Source organism: Lissotriton vulgaris, chromosome 5, assembly GCF_964263255.1.
Source record: "Lissotriton vulgaris chromosome 5, aLisVul1.2, whole genome shotgun sequence".
NCBI classification, from domain to species: domain Eukaryota; kingdom Metazoa; phylum Chordata; class Amphibia; order Caudata; family Salamandridae; genus Lissotriton; species Lissotriton vulgaris.
Window position 1 is genome coordinate 216,766,198 of NC_141693.1, and position 20,191 is coordinate 216,786,388.

The 20,191-nt window shown below is 50.7% G+C and overlaps 1 protein-coding gene across 1 annotated transcript in view; it reads right to left on the minus strand.

Annotated features, from left to right (window-relative positions):
• Window positions 1–20,191, minus strand: part of PNPLA7 (patatin like domain 7, lysophospholipase) — a 1,710,105-nt gene that overhangs the window by 1,512,180 nt on the left and 177,734 nt on the right. The window contains exon 3 of the mRNA XM_086921192.1: window positions 19,550–19,624. Within this exon, the coding sequence (XP_086777318.1) occupies window positions 19,550–19,624 (75 nt within the window). The remainder of the gene's footprint in view (window positions 1–19,549; window positions 19,625–20,191) is intronic.

Consider the following 20,191-nt stretch of genomic DNA (forward strand, 5'->3'; position numbering starts at 1 on the left):
TAGAAAAGTCACTTACAAAAAGTGATTTTCATCCCCAAGAAAAGAATAATTCCCACTCGATCATGAACACTTAGTTTACCTACAAAATGGGAGACATTTCTAATTAAGGTGAAGTTGCAGTAATACAACGTCCCCACTACCGAGATATGGCCAACTCATTTTGGTCTCCACGCATGCGAACTTACTTATACCAAATCAGTGAACTAGAAATAGGACTCCCTACTTTGGTAAGATATATGTGCAGAGTGACAAACTTGCTTTGAGGTGAAGAGAGCTCACTGGATGCTTATGCAGTGCTTTCTTCGGGAAGCACTGCCAAAACCAATAATAGCTTGTCTGTTTAGCTACAAAGGTACTCTTTGAGTCCTCGTGTTCTTCTCTTCTCAAATTCTATACAAAACTAGAGCCGCAGAAGCTCAAATCATTTGAAGGTGTCAATGAATCGCAGATATATGTTGCTGTTTCCAGTACGTCTGAATGTTCTTTATATTTAGAGGTCCTTCTTTTTTGACACTATAGAGTCTGCCTTGGGCTGGGTGACCTGAAAACAAGAAACTCCGAAAGGGTCTCAAAAACAGATGGATTAGACACCTCCACCAGATATGCTGGCTCGCAACCCGAAAACAGAAAGGAGGCACAAATGCCTTTGCAGTAATTAATTGCTTATGATCATCATTTTAATTTGGTAATAAACTAGTGCCCTACATGAGTTTTTTTTTTCCCAAAAATCTTTATTAAAGACATGCATTCTTGAACACGGCATGATGCCTACAACCTCTCACAGGCTGGCAGCGTAAGAATCCAATTCAAAGAAAGAATTACTGTCATCATAAAAAGTGCATACCAAGCCGCCATCAATCTCCCCGGCAACCGGTAGTCCGACCAAGCCCCAGCGGTGGCTCACAGGAAAGCAGCAAGTGGTGCAGTCAATGGCCGTCCCAATCGCATGAACAATGTAACCAGAAACCACACCCCCCCACCCCTCACCCTCCCAGTACCTTCCCCCCCTACCGGGCCCATTCAGTCAAAGGATCTCCTCACATCATCTAAAATAGGGATGACCTCCCGTTCCTCCTCCTGTCTAGGGGATGCTGTCCTCTCTGGGCTATCGGAAGCGGACACAGTTTGTACAGAATCCGGGGCCCTCCCCCCTATGTCCTGGATCATCAAGCCCAGGCCTGTAATACCTCTGGGAGTTTGGCATCCCTCCTTGTGTCGCGCATGTGTCTCTCCTCTGCCAGTGCCCACTCCCTCAGATCCGCTTTCCAGTTCATCACCAGGTGCCCAGTCTGTGACAGCCAGTGGATTGCTATCCACCTTCGAGCTAGAACAAGTTCCAATATCAGGAATTTTCGGCTAGTTTTGCGTTTCGGGTCCCGGGTGAGCAGTTCCAGGAGACATGTTCGCAATTCCAGGGCCACCTCCCATCCCGTTATTCTATGCAGGTCTTCTAGGACAGTTGTCTAGTACGTCTGTATAATGGGACATGCCCAAACCATATGTGGGAAATCTGCCAGGTCGTACTGGCACCTCGGGCACCGTGGGTCTCTTGTGCTATCAATGACATGGAGGCGCCAAGGAGAAAGGTAGGTCATGTGTACCACATTAAACTGAATCAGTTTGAATGATTAGAGACCGCTACTTTACGGACCCCTTTATGGATCTTCTCCCAGTCTCGTGGCGTGATCTCTTGAGGGCTCACCGCCTGCCACCTATTTTCTACCGCAAGTGGTGTGAATAGTCTATCCTCCCTAAGTGCCCTGTACAGGTGAGTAACCAGTTTCCGCTCTCCCGCCATTGCTATCAGGGTGACTAAGGTGTGCGTGTGGCCAGGGGCGTCGGGAAAGTGGGCCATAGATGTCGCGCCGTCGCTGCTATTTTGGCATATTGTAAAAATTGCCCTGGACCTAGCCTGAAGGTGTCCACTACATCTTGGTAAGAAATAAACCATTGGTCGGGGTATAGGTCCACTAGTGTAAGACAACCTCCCTCTTTCCATTTGTCAGTAGACATGACCCTGTCAATGTGCGCGAATGGTGGCATCAACCAAAAATCTGCCTCTGGGGCAAACGGCTGTACCCGAAGAAGCCGCTTGGTCACTCTGTCCCATATGGCCGCCAGCAGTTGCCCCAGTGGGGGGCACCGGCCCCCTTGTCCTTTCCCAAGCCACAGAAGTGCCCCCAACGGTCGATCTCCGCAAGTATCAGCCAGGAGTGAGCGCTCCAACGACGGATCAGTGTCAAGCCATGCCACAGCGTGCTGTAATTGGGACGCAAAATAATAAAGCTCAAGGTCAGGGATTTCTAATCCACCCCTGCTCCAAGTGCGTTTCATTATCTCGAGGCTCACCCGACACCTTATGCCATTCCACAATAATTGAATCAACATAGCATCTAGGTCCCGAAAGACCTGGTGTGGGAGCTCAAAGAACGAGCCCTGCATCGTGTAAAAGCATCGGGGTACCACCACCATTTTGATGAGGGCGATCTTTCCCATCAGCGAAAGCCGGAGCGTGTTCCAGAACTCAATGCTGCCGCGGAGGCCCCTAATTATCCTCCCCATATTGTGCTGGTAAAAAACTTCCCTGTCCCTGCTGATCCAAATCCCTAGATAACGCAACACCCTCAACTCCCAGGGGATCCCCACCTCCGGGAGCTGAGACTCACCCCTCTCAGTCTCGGAGCCTATCGGGTAGAGTTGCGATTTTGTATTTTTAACGCGTAACCCTGAGACTCTGGCAAACTGCCCCAGGGCCGTCATCAGCAGCGGGAGCGAATGGGCCGGCTCCCGTAGATACACCAGATGGTCATCCGCATACAGTGACAGTATGTGTTCCCGGGCTCCTATTTGGATACCATGTCCCAGGAGAACCCTACGAAGCTGGCACGCCAATGGCTCCATTGCCAGGGCGAATAGCAAGGGGGAGAGTGGACACCCCTGTCATGTCCTCCTGGCAATCGGTATTATATCGGAGACGTAGCGCCCCGTGCGGAACTTCGCCACCGGCTGGGTGTAGAGCAGTCTAACCCAATTGACAAACCCCTGTCCCAGCCCCAGTTTAAGGAGCACCCGCCACAGGTTTGCCCAGTGAAGCGAATTGAACGCCTGTTCGATATTGAGGAATACCAGAGTATTCTGTGCAGCTCTGCCCTCCAGCGACTGCATGACATGGGCCAGGCGGCGGATGTTCCGCAGCGTGTTCCTTCCTGGGATAAATCCAGACTGGTCATCATGGACCAGCTGCCGAAGGTGGGGGAGTAACCTGTTGGCCAGAACTTGGCTAATGATCTTAAGGTCGACATTGCGCATCGAGATTGGTCGAGAGCAGGCGGGGAGTAAGGGGTCTTTCCCCGGCTTAGGGATCATTACTATTAGTGCTTCGCGCATGGAGGAAGGTAAAATGCCTGACTCCCCTGCCTCAGTAACAATGTCCAGGAGTCTGGGGAGTAGTACCCTCCAAACTCTTTATATAGTTCTGACGCCATGCCATCCATTGCAGGGGATTTGGCCGCTCGCAAATGGGCAACTGCCGCTCCTATCTCGTCTCTGCTGAAAGGCGCCCCCCTAGTGAGTTCTGACTATCCGGGTCAAGGCAAGGCAATTCGATCTCGGCGAGGTATGCCTCCAAATCCTGAGGGTCAACAGCCGGCCCAGGCTCAGAATATACATATTGCAGGTGCATGGCAAAGGCGTTAGTGATTACCTGCTGGGTGTAAACTAGCCGACCCCCCTCCGTTTGCAGCACCAGGATCAGGAGGGGTTGTGTCTCAGTGTTTATCAATCGCGCCAATAGGCGCCCTGCCTTGTGCCCCTCCGTGTACCACCAACGTCTGCTCTGGGTCCTATTATACTTGCCCAGTGAGTTCCATAGTTCCCCCACCCTCTGTCGCTGTTCCGTCCACTGGGCCTGACCCTCCGGGTCAGTGGGGAGGTCCACCTCTAAGGTACGTAGCCTATCTTCCTGTTGTCCCAGGTCTTGAGCCAGCACCCTCCGTACCCCCGCCTCAGTAGACATACATATCCCTCAGCACCACCTTCATTGCGTCCCATTCCACTGCCCTGGAGCTCGCAGTGTTCCAGTTCTGTTCGAAGTAACCTTCCGGCCCAGTCGCAACCGCCTCTTTGTACAACGGGTCCGTCAGCGCTTCAGTATTGAGTCGCCATAACGGAATTTTGGAACGTAGGCGACCCAAATAGTAGGTCACTAGCAGGGGGGAATGGTCCGACAAATATCTGGCCAGGTATTGCGTTTCTAGAACCCGCCCCGCCGCCTTTTCTAGCACGAAACAGTAGTCCAGTCTCCTATAGGTATTGGCTGCCGGAGTGAAGCAGGAGTACACCCGGCTACTAGGATTACGGTGCCGCCAAATATCCAATAGACAGTAATTACTCAGCATTTGACATATGGCGTCACACGTTTTAGGCTTGGCCTCCACTTTTGGGGGGTGTCTGTCCCAGTCCCCGTCTAAGGCACAGTTAAAGTCTCCAGCTATAATAAGTTCTACGTCTGGCGTGAAATCTAATGACCCCAAGATCCGAGGCAGGAATTCTCAGTCATCAGTGTTTGGGGCATATATGTTAATGAAACACACGTGTCTCCGGTCCAGCGTCCCCTCCACCACAACATATCTCCCACCAGAGTCAGGGGAACAGCTTAACAGATTAAAGGGAACCCCAGGTGCCACCCATATAAGTTCCCCTCTAGCAAACCCAGAGTACGAGGTCGCAAAAAACTGATCCCGCCACCGTTGTTGGACATACTTTAGACAATCTCCACAAAGATGTGTCTCTTGAAGGAAAGCAACACTAATCTTCTATCGTCTCAGGTACATTGCTATCTTGATCCGTTTGACCCTTTTATTGAGCCCCTGACGTTCCACGTTCCACGTTATAAGTTTATAGGTTTGTGGATCCCCTGCCATTGTGATGAAAGTTCGGCCCACCCCCACTGCAGATGCTGGATAAGGATGAATCGTAGCGCCCCAGATTGGGATCTCGCCCGCCACCCTCAGCTCTCCCATGACCCCTGGTGTCCCGGTTTAGAACATTCCCCTGATAGAGCAACAACAGAAGAAAAATGCAAAACAGTGTTAACAGTCCCCCTTCCACCCTTAGGCAGTAGAACCTCGGTCTCACAGCCCAACCGTGGTCTGAAGACCCAGGACTCCGCCCCACAGCCACCTCCCACCCCTGGAATTCCCCCGCAACATCGTAGATAACATTAGCAATCAGTCAAGTGTAGCACCCAAACTGTGTCGTACAGCCAGACTGCCTGGTGCCGTGTGGCCCCGCCCAACCAACGGTCTAGCCAGGCAAACACAGCACATTACAGTCTGAGTGTCTAGACTGGAAAAGGCAAAACAGCGATACACCCCCCTCCAAGAACCCCACCCCCCCATGGTTCCAGCAACTGAGGATCCTCCCCTGCCAGGCCCCAAACAACTCAGGTCACTTCCCCGATGGGGACCATACTCACAACAGTTTGTGCAGTCACGTCGGCTCTCCATTACACAATTGGCATTCCCCATCTACAAAGTCAAGCGTCCCCAGAACTGCCTACTTTCGGGTCCACAGTGCCTTCCGGTTCCGGTTTCCGACTGAGTTTCCTGGACCAGACATAATGGGGAAAACGGATTCTGAGTTGCGATGTCCACTAAGTCTTCCCTCAGGGTGCCATCCGGCCCTACCAGGATGCGACCTCCACTTGGCTCCTCCGGTGCCCGGCACGTCGGTTTCCAGTGCGGCAAGTCCGGTTCCGCTGTCGGCCTCTCCGTCGTCTCTGCTCCTGCCATTCCGGGTACCTATCGGGCCCAGCCAGGCCCAGTGAGTCCATCCAGTCCGCTGCTTCCTGCGGAGTGTTAAAAAAGTGGACCCTGTCTGCGTGTTGCACTCTGAGTCGGGCCGGGAACATAAGGCTGTATTTAATATTAAGGTCCCGCAGCCTCCGTTTTACCCTCAGAAAATCATTTCGTAAGTCCTGGACTTTCTTGGTGTAATCCGGGTAGATATGAATCTCGTGGTTTTCGAACTTGGGGGGGCCGTCTTGCGGATGAACTGCAGGATGCTGTCCCGGTCCCTGAAGTTAAACAGGTGCGCGATCAGAGTTTGGGGCGGTGCCCCCGGTTTCGGGGAGGGGGGGCCCCAGGGATCAGTGGGCCCGTTCCACTGCGAACATCCGGGAGAGCCGAAGGCCCGGTAGGGCTGTGCCGATTCAATTTTCTAAAAACAGGTCCGCCGCTGGCCCCTCCGCCTTCTCCAGAAAGCCCAGGAAGAGGAGGTTGTTCCTCCTGGAGCGCCCCTCCTCATCTTCCGCTCGGTCCTCCAGATGAGAGGTATGCTCTTGAAGTGCGGACACAGTCGCCTGTAGGTGTTGGACCTCCGTCTTCAGGGAGGCGAGGTCCCCCTCAGTGGTATTGACATGGACTGCCACACTCCCCAGGTTCAGGCGCAGGTGGTTTATGTCCATCGCCATGCCGTCCATCTTCGATTCCAGCGCCACTCTTTAATCCCTAATGGCCTCCAGGATATCAGCCTTGTCTTGGGCCGCTATTCCCTGCGGTGGCCCCTGCTCAGGAGGCGGTCTGCTGCGCTCCACGGACGGCGGCCCCGGAACAGTGTACTGCATAATTTTGTTCATTTGTGGGGGACACAGACGCTACCTGCATCTTCACGGACGGGCTCAGTTCCCGTAGCGCTGCAGCACCATCAGCAAAGGGCCGGGCTTTGCTCCGTCCGGTTCCCGGCCGGGCTTGGCTCCGCCGGGGCCCCTCCCACTCCAGTGACGCCCTCACCAGCGCCAGGAGGCGCATAAAGGCAGCGCCAGCAGCAACACTTGTTGGGGGACACAGACGCTACCTGCATCTTCACGGACGGGCTCAGTTCCCGTAGCGCTGCAGCACCATCAGCAAAGGGCCGGGCTTTGCTCCGTCCGGTTCCCGGCCGGGCTTGGCTCCGCCGGGGCCCCTCCCACTCCAGTGACGCCCTCACCAGCGCCAGGAGGCGCATAAAGGCAGCGCCAGCAGCAACACTTGTTGGGGGACACAGACGCTACCTGCATCTTCACGGACGGGCTCAGTTCCCGTAGCGCTGCAGCACCATCAGCAAAGGGCCGGGCTTTGCTCCGTCCGGTTCCCGGCCGGGCTTGGCTCCGCCGGGGCCCCTCCCACTCCAGTGACGCCCTCACCAGCACCAGGAGGCGCATAAAGGCAGCGCCAGCAGCAACACTTGTTGGGGGACACAGACGCTACCTGCATCTTCACGGACGGGCTCAGTTCCCGTAGCACTGCAGCACCATCAGCAAAGGGCCGGGCTTTGCTCCGCCCGGTTCCCGGCCGGGCTTGGCTCCGCCGGGGCCCCTCCCACTCCAGTGACGCCCTCACCAGCGCCAGGAGGCGCTTAAAGGCAGCGCCAGCAGCCACACTTGTTGGGGGACACAGACGCTACCTGCATCTTCACGGAAGGGCTCAGTTCCCGTAGCGCTGCAGCACCATCAGCAAAGGGCAGGGCTTTGCTCCGCCCGGTTCCCGGCCGGGCTTGGCTCCGCCGGGGCCCCTCCCACTCCAGTGACGCCCTTACCAGCGCCAGGAGGCGCATAAAGGCAGGGCCAGTACCCCGTCCCGCGGGCACGCGCCAGGAGAAGCCCGGGACAAGGGCGGGGCCGTCTGTGGCAGTCCGGGGCCGAAGGAGGCCGGGCTGGGCCACCCCATTTACATCTGCAATTAACAATGGGTAAGCGAAAGAAGGCTATAAATATGGAGGAGGGCGGGAAGAAGGCTAAGGTCCCAAGACATTCCAACTCAATTATGACCTACCTAACATCAGTGGTGGGAGAATTATCTAAGGAAATTGCCAATGCTGAACTTGAACTGGGGCTCACAGCCGCCCCCCCCCCCCCCCCCCCCCCCATCAACTACTGTTGTACCTTCCCCTTCAGTGCTGGACAAATAACCTGTGACATGTACCCCCCCGGTGTCACCCTATCCCATTGTAACTATCGCTACCCTCCAACCCACATGCCCCACAGCTGAGGTCCCCAGCCAATCCCCTTTAGTAAGCTTGCCTGATCTGAGTCAGCAGACCACTACACCCGTAACTAAGGGTGCACAGGATAACAACGTGGCAAGTCCATGCTTACTAAACATAACAAATGACTTATTGGGTAACAAACTGGAGGAGCTTTTTGTTTCCAGAATTGAACCTCTATTGGTTGGGATAGCAAAGGATATTGTGGACACTTTGAACACTTGTTTAGAAGGTCTGCTTAAGAAATGTACATTAATTGACAGACTTATTGCTAATTCTATACCTAACAAGGTCCCCCATGTTAACACAAAGTGCCACGAGGGTGAGGTTCAGAGGATGGAGGTTGGTACGGTGGACCCGGTGCAGGTACAGGCACCCTGCCCGGTTTCACATCCCCAGACCGGTGGAGGGGTTACCAATACACTACCCCCAGCCTTGGAGGCGTTGCCCTTGTCCTTGGAGGGGCTGCCATATACACAACCTCCACCACATATCCTCGACCCCGCGAGGTTCTCTTACAGCAAATACAAGCTTAACCTACCACCTGAAGCGTCCCCTTTGGTCGCTGTCTTTATTGGGGTCCCCCCTTTAAGGGAAGGGGAGGTAGAATCCTCCAGGAACCTTATGGTTAAATCTAAAAAATGGTGCACAGACAAATGTTGTGGTAAGAACATTTCCGATGAAATCATATTTTCAAGGAGGGTGGGTTGGATAGGCAAACACCGGAAATCTATCCAAGGTGACTGTGTGGTTGTCAACTTCGGTAGGGCTGATCTAGCGGATAAGCTCTTTTGGGATGGCTCTGATATATCCCTAACGGACAAATTAAGACCTGTTCCTCTGGGCTTTTTTTACCCACCACCAGGGCGCATGTTGCATGCTAGAGGCCCCGGGGTTAGCAGGGGGGGAGGGCGCGTACCTCTGGGAGAGGGTATGCCTAAATTACATGCACCCCCGTGTCCCCTGAGGCTCCCAAATATCCCAGTGAGTAATCAACCCCGTGTTCACCAGAATGTTCATGAGGGCTCCGCGTTGATCATTGCTAACCGCTTTGCTCCCCTGTCAGAGCTGGAGGACATAGACTGACTATCGGGTGACCCCACTTGTGAGACAGAAGAGGTTGGGAGTAGAACAAGTGATGCATGTAAGATATTAAGCTGGAATGTGGCAGGACTCAACTCCAAACGTAATGATAAGGGCTGGATAAGTTTAGTCTCGGGGCATAATATTATTGCCCTCCAGGAAACCTGGGAACCATCTGCTAGTTTCTGGTTGGATGGGTTTACCAGCTTTGCCAAAGTAGCTATCCCTAGTTGCGCGGGCAGAGCTAAGGGGGGTCTGTTAACCTTATTTTCCCTAGATCTGAAGGGTTCTCTTAGACTGATCAATACTGTCTCACCTAATATCCTGATTGTAGAAAGGGAAATAAGTCCCTCTAGGAGGACCCTATATATCAATTTTTATAATTCTTGTAATAGGGACAACAGCGACAATAATGTCGCCAGTTTAGATGCTGTTTTAACACTAGTCAGTCAGAATACATATTTCAGAGTATATATTGTTGGGTGATTTTAACATTCACCCCTGTAAGCTAATGTGTGGTATAAGTCATAGTGAAGGGGGTGAAGGAGCCGAAGGTCCACATTTTGAACACACTACACGAGGAGAAGAACTGGAAGACTTTTTGGCTAATTTCAATTTATATGAACCGGAGGGAGGCCCAAGAACAGCTACCTTTACAGGCACTAACCCCGGAACCATAATTGATTATATTTTTGTTACACCGGGTATTCTAAACAGGGTCATTTCCTATTGTACAGCTTCGTCTCATAGAGACCACAACCCTGTTTTACTTGAGGTAGCCTGGGGAGACTTTATGGGGCCAACCCCTGGGCCAGCCAGGTTAGAGTGCACTTTGCGCACCTCTGATCAGGGCAGAAAACTCAAATGGGCCAAGGTGATCCCGGAGAACTTCTATGCGGAAGTTCTTCCGAAAATTGAGGCACAGGTGGCAGTGTGTTTAGATATACATGCCCAGGATTGTGAAATCATAGGGGCTTTTGAGTCAATATGCGGGCAGGTGTCACAGGATCTTTTGGTCAAACCTAAGAAGGGAGCACCAATCAAGCATCGTTGGTTCGATGCTGCCTGCTCAAATGCACACAGGTCTTTGATGTCTGCCCTGAAGAAAACACCCAGGATTAGGGATGAAATAGTCAGATTGAGGAAAGATTATAAATTAGCCATAAAAACCAGACAAGAGAACCTTAAACGGGAAGCATGGGAGAGCCTCCTTTCCGTGGCCGTCCTGAAGGATAGCCGGAAATTCTGGGAAATCGTTAAACAACCATTCTTTTCTGACCAAAATAATGAGGCCATGGACTGCGTCATCCTAGACAATAAATGGCTGGACCATTTTAAAAATGTGTATGGGGACAACGATGATGCAGGCCCCGTAGTACCCTTGGTGACCCTGGACGCTACCCCAATCTTTTTTCATAGCTCAGAGGTGGAGAAAGCTATTTGTGCTACAACCAAACACAAGGCCCCGGGCCCTGATGGGGTGCCGGCTGATTTCTTCATACATTCCCCCAAGCTATGGGCGGGGGTTTTGGCCAATGTATTCTCTGCCGTCAATGGCAACCCCACACCCTCTTCTTGGGCCACCTCTAACATCGTCCCCATTTTTAAGAAGGGCCAGCGGGACGACCCTGGGTGCTGTAGGCCCATATCCCTTTTGGACTCTACAGTAAAGATTTTGGGTAGAGTCCTTCTGTCTAAATTAAGGGATAATGTAGAGAGTTGCGGAGGATTGGCGGAGATTCAGTATGGGTTAAGACAGAAAAAAGGGACGATCGAGCAGTGCTCTAACTTACACCTGTTGATCGCTAAATACACGGTGGCCAAGGAGGGGTCCTTGTTTTTGGCTTTTATGGACCTCTCCTCGGCCTTCGATTTGGTCAACAGGTCTAAGTTATGGCTGACCCTGCTAAAGATGGGGATAGATGAAGCATTGGTCAAATTTATGGTGTCTTTGCACCAAGAGCTTTTTGCTGCGGTGCGGGTTACCAATGAAGGAAGGTGCACAGCCCTCTTCAAGTTCATGCGGGGGGGTTAGGCAGGGCTGTATATTAGCCCCCCTGCTTTTTACCATCTATATTAATGGACTGGGTGTTTATCTGGAGGAGGTAGAGGGAGACGTCCCGCGTGCAGGAGCTGTGATACCTGCGCTCCTGTACGCGGACGATGCCGTGCTGATAGGTAAACGCTGAAGGCAGACGCCAGTGCGTGCTAACGCTTTTGGGACATTTATGGACCAGTTAGATTTAAAAATCAACACCAATAAGTCACATACTATGGTCGTGGGCCGACAAATTAGTAAGAGAAAAACCAATACATTTGAGAGCAAGGGTGAGATTGTTTCTAGAGTCTCCACTTTTCCCTACCTGGGGGTTATTTTTGATCAGAAGGGATCCTGGGGAACCCAAGTGAGGGCAAAGAGGCTGGCGGTGACTAGGTCATCGGCAGCCCTTATGGGCTTTGCGGGCAGGTTAGGCGCTAGGCCTATGGAAGCGCTCCTGAAAATCTACAAAAGTAAACCAGTTGCCCTGGCCTCATATGGTTCACCCCTTTGGGGTTATGTAAATTTGGAGCCAATCCAGAAAGCTGAGAATAGATTCATACGGACACTACTGTCTGTCCCTTAGTCCACACCGACCTATTCCATTCATATGGAGGTGGGTTTAGACTTCCTCACTGATGGGCTGAACATGGCACCCCTGATCTTCTGGTTGAAGACTTGGCTTAACGAAGATCTGCCACTCAACCATAAGATCATGGCTGATGTTCTGGCCCTAGATCACTTCAAAAGGATCCCATGGCTGGCCTATCTGATGAAGGCATTCGCAGATATAGGACGACCAGAGCTTTTTACATCTCCCAAAGATATTAAGACTCAGGACATCGACATTGTTAAAAAGCAATTCATGGGGAGGGCAAGAGCATGGCGTGAGGAAAAGGAACTAGCGAAACCAGCGGTGAGGAGACACTATCTACTTGTTAGCACCTTACCTTGGTTTCGTCACTATTCCATTTCACAGGTTCCTTCTAATTAAGTTCAGGTTTAATTTGTTACATTTTTATTTGGGAAATTTTAAAAACATGGGAAAAACCTGAACTAGCCCCTCCCTGCAATTGTGATCATTTCTCCACCCAAGACACCATGCACTTTGTTATGTTTTGTGGTTTTTATTTAGAGCCAAGAAAAAAATACCTGGTACCGGTATTGAAGGAGGCTGGTTTCACTCAAGTGAGACCAGCCCTGCTCTACTTACAATTATTGACCAACCCACGTACTACTTTTTGTATGGCCAACTTTTTGGTGGCTGCAACTAGAATTAAGAAACATATTCATTAGACAGACCCTCCAGGATATCGCGATTTCGCGATTTGCCGCGAAATCGGCACTTTTTAAAAAATGCCGCGATTTTTACAAAAATGCCCGCGAAATCGGCATTTTTTGTAGAAATCGCAGCATTTTTCGCTATATCCTGGGGGGTCTGCTTTATGTGGCTAACGCCTGTGAATTGGGCTAGCAGCCAAGATACTCAGCAGCATTGGAGAGGCACAGCGGGGTGGCAACCCTCACACCTCCAGCCCTTGATGACCTGTTAAGAGGTGCTTCGAAGGTGACTGAGAGGAGGGGGGGGTGGGGCAGCCCTGACACCTCCAGCCCTTGCTGACCTGTTAAGAGGCGCTGCGAAGGTGACTGAGAGGGAGGGGCTGCAGGCTCAGGAGCAGCGACATCTATTCACATGCAAACAGCCCTGAATGCATCATGTCTCTGCTATTTGGAGGGGGCTCGCACATTCCATTTCTACCCAGGGCCCCAAGCATCCGAGACTCGGCCAGATTACACCCCTGATTACACCGAGGCAGCACGTGGTTCTCTTCACAGAGCGTAATTACTGTCACTAAATTGTAAGCAAACCTCGGTTCTTCAACATGCAGTCTATAATGTAAGAAAATAAAGAAATGGCACAATCGCACCCACACTGATTAACAAAGTATGGTGGACAATCAGTTCAATCAGTTCTCTTAGAGTATCTCCTGTAAGTACTGTACATCACAATGGGGAATGGCATTTTGGACAGAGAGCCTGTCTTCTCGTTGTCTTGTGCAGGGGGGGGGGGGGGGGCGAGGAGCCCAAGATGATACTAGAATACTGCATGCCCACCCCTGTGCCCACCCTGGTGGATCCTGTTCCCTCTCCTGTGATGGCTCCTGCCCTCCCCTCAGTGATGGCTCCTGTCCCCCCATGTAGTGGCTCCAGTCCATCCCCCGCCTGTGATGGCTCCTGTCCCCCCATGTTGTGGCTCCAGTCCACCTACACCTGTGATGGCTCTTGTCCCCCCCTGTGGTGGATCCTGTCTCCGCCCTGGGTGGCTTCTGTCCCAGTCCTGGAACGGCCCCTGCAGCGAGGGTGAAGTTCTTGATGGGCCTCTTCTCAAAAGGGCTCAGCTCAAGATTAATATGGAAAGGTCGGTGAGTAAGTAAGTGAAGGGATGGGTGAACGGCTGGATGAATTAGTGAAAGGGTGAATGGATGAATGAAAGATTGAATAAATGGATAATGAGAGAGGATGGATGGATTGATGAGAGGGGACGGATGGAGAGAAAATGTAAATAGCTGGATGTATGGGTGGAAGGGTAGCTGGATGATGGATGAGGGGAAGGATGATGGATGAGGGGAAGGATGATGGATGAGGGGAAGGATGATGGATGAGGAGAAGGATGGATGATGGAGGGGAAGGATGGATGGATGAGGGGAAGGATGGATGGATGGATGATGAGGGGATGGATGGATGGTTGATAAGGGGGTGGGTGAAAGGATGGATGATGAGGGGAAGGGTGGATGGATGGATGAAGAGGGGAAGGGTGGATGGATGGATGATGAGGGGGTGGGTGAAAGGATGGATGGATGGATGGATGATGAGGGAATGGATGGATGATGAGGGGGTGGGTGAAAGGATGGATGGATCGATGAATGATGAGGGGAAGGATGGATGGATGATGAGGGGAAGGATGGATGGATGAAGAGTGGGTGGGTAGAAGGATGGATGGATGATGAGGGAAAAGGATGGATGGATGATGAGGGAAAAGGATGGATGGGTGATAAGGGGAAGGATGGATGATGAGGGGGAAGGACAGATGGATGGATGGATGATGGGTGGGTGAAAGGATGGATGGAAGGAAGGATGGCTAAGTGAAAGGGTCGATGGAGAGAGAAAGGGAGGATGGATGGATGACTAAAATAGTGGATGGGTGGAAGGATTAGTAAGTGAAAGGATGGCTGGAATGGTGAAAGGGTAAATGGCTGAATGGATGAGTGAATAGATGGATGGGATGAGGAGTGGATGGATAAGTGTACAGATGGATAGGGTAAAAGGGTGGATGGATAATGGAGATGAGTGAAAGGATGGATGAGGGGATGGATGAAGGGATGGATGAGTGAAATGATAGATGGAAGGATACATGATGGATAGGTTTGCAAACGGTTGAATATGTTTGGAAATGGCTGGGCTTACTTATATACTATTGCGCGACCTCTGATGTGTTAAAACGTACCTATTGTCCTGAAGTTTTGTCCTGAATTTTGACCTCCTGTCCTGAATTTGTGTCCTGAATTTTGACCCTTTGTCCTGAATTTGTACACTCACCGTCCTGAATTTGCACTAATGCCAGTTGGTCACCCTATTCGCGGGCTTGGAGACGGAGCGCCGTGCAGAGATGTCTGTCCCTCAAGATAAACAGACAGAACCACTCAGCCGAGAGAGCTGAGGCGCACACGGGACGGGGTATCTGCAGAGGCGCGCTGGACAAGGGATGAAGTCAGAGGGTTGAGCTCACCTATTGCAGACCATTTCCCCCTGGGAGTGAGCCATGGGAAAAATCCTAGAGGCGAGAAATTTAACACGGGCGTCAAGTGGCCCCATGTCATGGGTGTCAACTTCAACCAGTCCCCGCTTTTAAATCGGAGACGATTTGCAGGCTGACATTTTGCAACGAAACTACAAGTACCAACATGCAGTTCGCTACTGTTTAACAAGTGACCACTTGGCGGTTTTGACTGCTCTTTCTCTAGTGTTTAGATCTGTCGAACGGGCATCCGGTGGGATATCAGGTCGTGTTCAAAATACACTGTAAAGGGGCGATAGGTATAGCCATCATTAGTGCTGCAGGTACAGTGGCACCAAGCTCTAAGGCTATTGCAAGACACAAACTGACCTGCAATGGTACGCCTCTTCTGGCGCAGGGCTTTGCAACGTGACGCATCTGGGAGATGCGTTACGTTGTAAATACCCCGCACCATGGTGCATCTTTTGCGCCGCCGCTGCGTCACAAAAGTGACGCAACGGCGGCGTAAAAGCAGCGCAAGGGGCTTGTAAATCTGCCCCAAAGTGTCTACATTGTAAAGAAACCCAATATACATAGCTTCATGCTGTTAAATAACTAAAAAAAACTAAGATATCTGTGTTTGTTGTAGGAAAAATGGCCACATAAAATGCCGCAAAATTGCCGCTAAATTTCCATATTTGTGCCGCTAAATTTCCATTTTTGTGCCTCTAAATTTGCTAATCCATGCCGCTATATCCTGGGGGGTCTGATTAGATTAATGACCCCTGTAAAAATGTGTAAATTAAGATGTGAGACCCTGGTTTTTTACCAAATGAATTATGTTTTATTAATCCGACGTATACTCTGATTTGCCTGTTGTAAATGATTTGTAAATAATTGCATTGTATATATTTTATAATGTATGAAATGTTTTTATCTCTTTGTATGATTTTTAACTAAATCGAATAAAGATATTTTGACTGACTGACATTTGTGCTCCACGAAGGGGCCGGTCTTTCCCCATTTCCAGTAGGGGCCCGCCGAAAGTCGCCCACGAGGCCTTCTGTACTTGTGCAACACCGCTACCCACTGACACCAGGGTCCGCAGCAGGCCCGGCCAAGCCCAGGGGGCCCGTACGCAGGCCGCTCACTACTTTCACCGCTCAGGCAGTCCAATAGCACTTGGGGAGTCAGCGCATAAGGGTCTCCACCTCAGGCCCCCAGGCTAATCAAGGTCTCCACCTGGGTCGGCGCCCAGCAGGGGACTCCTCAGCAGTCTCTCTGGTGGTGTCCGGTAGTGTTGGTAGGCTCAGTAATTCAGGGCGCAGCCCCAAATCAGCTCCTCCACCTGCAGGGGTTCACTATTTGTCGAGCAGCTGGCATGTCGGCCGGATCCCGCCGCCAAAGCGGCCAGAGTCGGCCCTTTCCCAGTCTCACGGCCCACAGCAGTGTGCCTGGTCCCGATAGCGTCATCCTCCAGGTGCAAGGCCCCCACGTCCCCCGAGGTGGGTCCCCCTCAGGGGGGACAAGGAAGGATGTGGCCTGAGTCAAGGAGTCCGACGCGCTTGGCAGCAATCGTACCGGGTGGGGCCCAGCAATCAGAGCTCACTCCAGGCCTCCAAGTCTCCGGGGTTTCGTAGAGGCCGCCCCCGGGCAGTGCACCAGGTCCCGGGCAGCAGGCGATACTAAGGTCCCACCGCAAGTTGCACTGACCTCAGGGAGTCTCTGGTCAGGCGGCCAGCTACAAGCAGGTAGGCCAGTCAGTCCTTTGCCGCCATCTTGTCCCCCTCTCGGCCGCAGGCACCAGCAGGGAAGAAGAGCAGCCCAGGGGATCACTTGCAAGCCGCTCTATCAGCTGCCCCGCGACACGGGACCAGGGGGGGTCCGATCCCCTCTCACTTGAGGCCTCTCCGCCGGGAGGAACTCTCCAATCCGGGCCCAGCACAGGCCTTCAAATCCCCGGGTCGCGTAGGAGCCGCCCCCGGGAGTCACATCCGGACCCACACTGCAGGCAGCCGTCAGGGCCTCACCACCAGTTGCACCGGTTTCACAGGGACTCCACCCTGCCGCAGTATCGCTAGATCACCCTCTGCACCGATCCGCACGGTCGGGGGTCTGCCCAGGCGGTCAGCAACAGGCAGTCAGGCCGGTCTCTGCAGCGCCGCCATTCTGTTCACAGCGCGGCCGCCATCGCCCGGGAGAGAAACCTACTTTAACCCCTTCGATGCTGATGACGAGCTCAGCTCGTCATCAGCCATGGGTGACGTATGCGGATGACGAGCTGAGCTCGTGATGTAACGCGGTTAATTGAAAACAGCCGCACAGCGCAAAAATAACCGCAGCAGCGATGCGGTTAAAGGACCGCCAGCGCTCCACCATTCTAACAGCCCCAAGGCACAGGACCAGGGAGGGCTCCGATCTCCATTTGCTCGGGGATCCAAGCTATTTCGCCAGGATTTAGGAAGGATTCTGGTAACAGGGGCAAGAGCTGCACTAATTCACGCCTACCTCGCCATGCGTTCAAGCCACGCCCCCGTGCCCTACATGAGTTTACTCCGTTTTTAGACCCGTGGAAAATTCTTACCTGTTGTCTGTTTATAATTGGAGAGGTCAGGCTGTTTGATAAACAACAGATGCTTCAAAGTTTGGATATAAGATTGCAGGAGGAGGTGTATGGCAAAGAAGTTGAATGTTCATTGTCAAGATAGGCCGCAAGATGCTGCTGGTCTCAAATAGTTATTGCCATTCCCATGTTCACCCGTACTCTTTGTAGACTCCTCTGCTATAACGAAGGGTTGCAAAGTAAACTCCAGCCAGTCCCATTACCTATATTGTCATGTAATGTTCATGGGTTGAATTCCAAAATTTAAAAAGGTGCAATCCAGAAGGTTGCAAAGCAAAATTTCCCAGACATCCTAATATTACAAGTGACACACGTTTAGGCTCCCAATTTAACATCTAGGCTGATATGGAGTGACAACAGTTCTGCATTCTCGCTACATCACAGGCTCAATGAGTGTTACTATTCTCCTCAGGGGTGATTAACTGACAGTTCGAATGAGCAACCTCAATACTGTGTATTAGTGTTAGGGTTTCACTAACAAAACCTGAATCAGTATGTAGGACAGTAAGTAATGTATCTGGGACATTTCTATTTGTACCTGTTTTTGGTGTCCAGACCCTCAATAGTTCAACAACACAGCAACTAATCAATAAAATATGAATTTCTTTGTATTCACCTTTTCTAATCACCTATACAACAGATATTCAGGGTGAAACTTTGGTGTTTGTCAGGCTTTTAAGTACATGACAAACGACGATTCAGAAAGAGATTCATGCTGGGGCAGTAAACTCTTGATTCAGCTAGCTGCGACAACCCAGAATCCCTGAAAACTGCAGAGAAGCAGTATAGAATCACTTTGGACACTTGGTGTGTGAGGTAGCATTTTGTGGTTATTTTATGTTTACATCCACTATTTCCCATCTGTTGTTCAACTGAATGGAATTCCTTTGGCAAAAAGTGTTCTGCTTTGTTTAAGGCTCGGTCGGTGGACAGTTGGGGATGTATAGAGGTAATAAGAGGGTTGGAAAACGGCTTAGTTCTAGGTACTAGGGTGTTTTAAAATCCAGGCATCGGAAGTATATAGGGGTATTAAGGGGTTTTAGGGTTTAAAGATGGTTGGCGAATAGGGGAAGTATTGTGTCTTTAGGGTTCATGGATAGGTAGTGGTGAAGGGTAGTAAAGGATTTTTAGATTTCATGGATCGGTAGTGTATATGGGTAGTAAGGTCTTCGAATTTAGGGATGTGTAATGTTTAAGGTTAGGAAGGGTAGTGTGTTCTAATATATGTGAATTAATGTGTTTTAATGATGTTGCAATGCATGGCTGTGTTATGCATACTAAATGTCATTGAATGTAAGTAAATGCTTAAAGAGTATACTGTTTGTGCATGTGTATGAATGTCTTGTGCAGTTAGTGTTGGTTTGAACAAAGTGACATATTTCTTTAAATATATGTAAGTGATTATGCCTCCGACATCTGCCTGATTCACATCATGTTTATGGGCAGCTCTATGCTCACTGCAGCATGTTTAGAGTACACCAACAAACTTCACAAGACACCAAAACACTTCCCACGCAGAATACACTGAAACACACTATACCAACAATGAACATGAAACAGGGCAGCTGCTTAGATGACCACCCTAAACTTTAAGGTCTTGTTAGGAGTAGGGCTATACAAACACTATGCTACAATAGTATCTACAGGGCCTGGAAGGCCATGTTTATAATGAGCATCTAACTTGGGTAACTCAAATGACACTTTACAGGAATCCAAGCTCTGGTACCGCTCCCCTTACAAGCCTAGCAGTTCAATTTTCAAACTTAGGTTGATTCTGAAAATACACATATTTGAAAGCAGAAAAGACATGCCAGTCTCACGAAATATGGCCACCATTTTTTTCTAGTAAGTCGACCAAACATATGTGTATTATATGAGAGGGCATTTTTGGTCTTCCTTGTAGATTTTCATTGTCTTAGAAATCACATGAGAAGGTACAAAGCTAGACTGAATAACAGCAATTGTAAGTATTGGCCTCCACAGGTTTTTAGTCTACGTGTTCTGTTACCATTGTGGTCTGCAAGCGGTCTTCTACAAACTGGAGGACTCTGGTACGCAGGTCGGTGCCCATCGATAGACTTGCCTAGAGAAATCCAGAAGGGACACATTAGCGCTGAAAGAAAGAGACAACTAAAACCAACATGCTGAACATGGACAAAGAAAGCTCTTTCTTCTCCTGATCCATCTGCAATGGAAACATTATGCATGATTAACATTGTGTACCTCTACTTAGGACAGTTAAGACAAAGGCAAGTCTCATTACTTCTGCTTTAGCAGGAGAAAACTGCTGCCAAATCGCAACTGAGCCTAAGGAGAGAGCAGCAGGTATTTACTGTGGACTTTTCTGATATTTGACCTAGCCAAAATGGTTTGGAACCACACACAAGATTTGGTATAAGCCAGCAACCGCACTACGCAGAAGAGATGATTCCGACAGCATGCCGAAGAGAACACAACCAACATGTGGTCCAATTACAGCAGTATTATATTGAGGCAGTCACTCCCAGGGTCTATTCAAGAGATCACAAAGAAATAATGAACACAGCTTCGCCGCAAAGTCTCCCTTGCTGACATTACTGACAGATAAAACAAGCATTTACAATGCAATAGGTCTCGCAGCATTAAAGTTTGAGCTATTGGCATTGTGTAT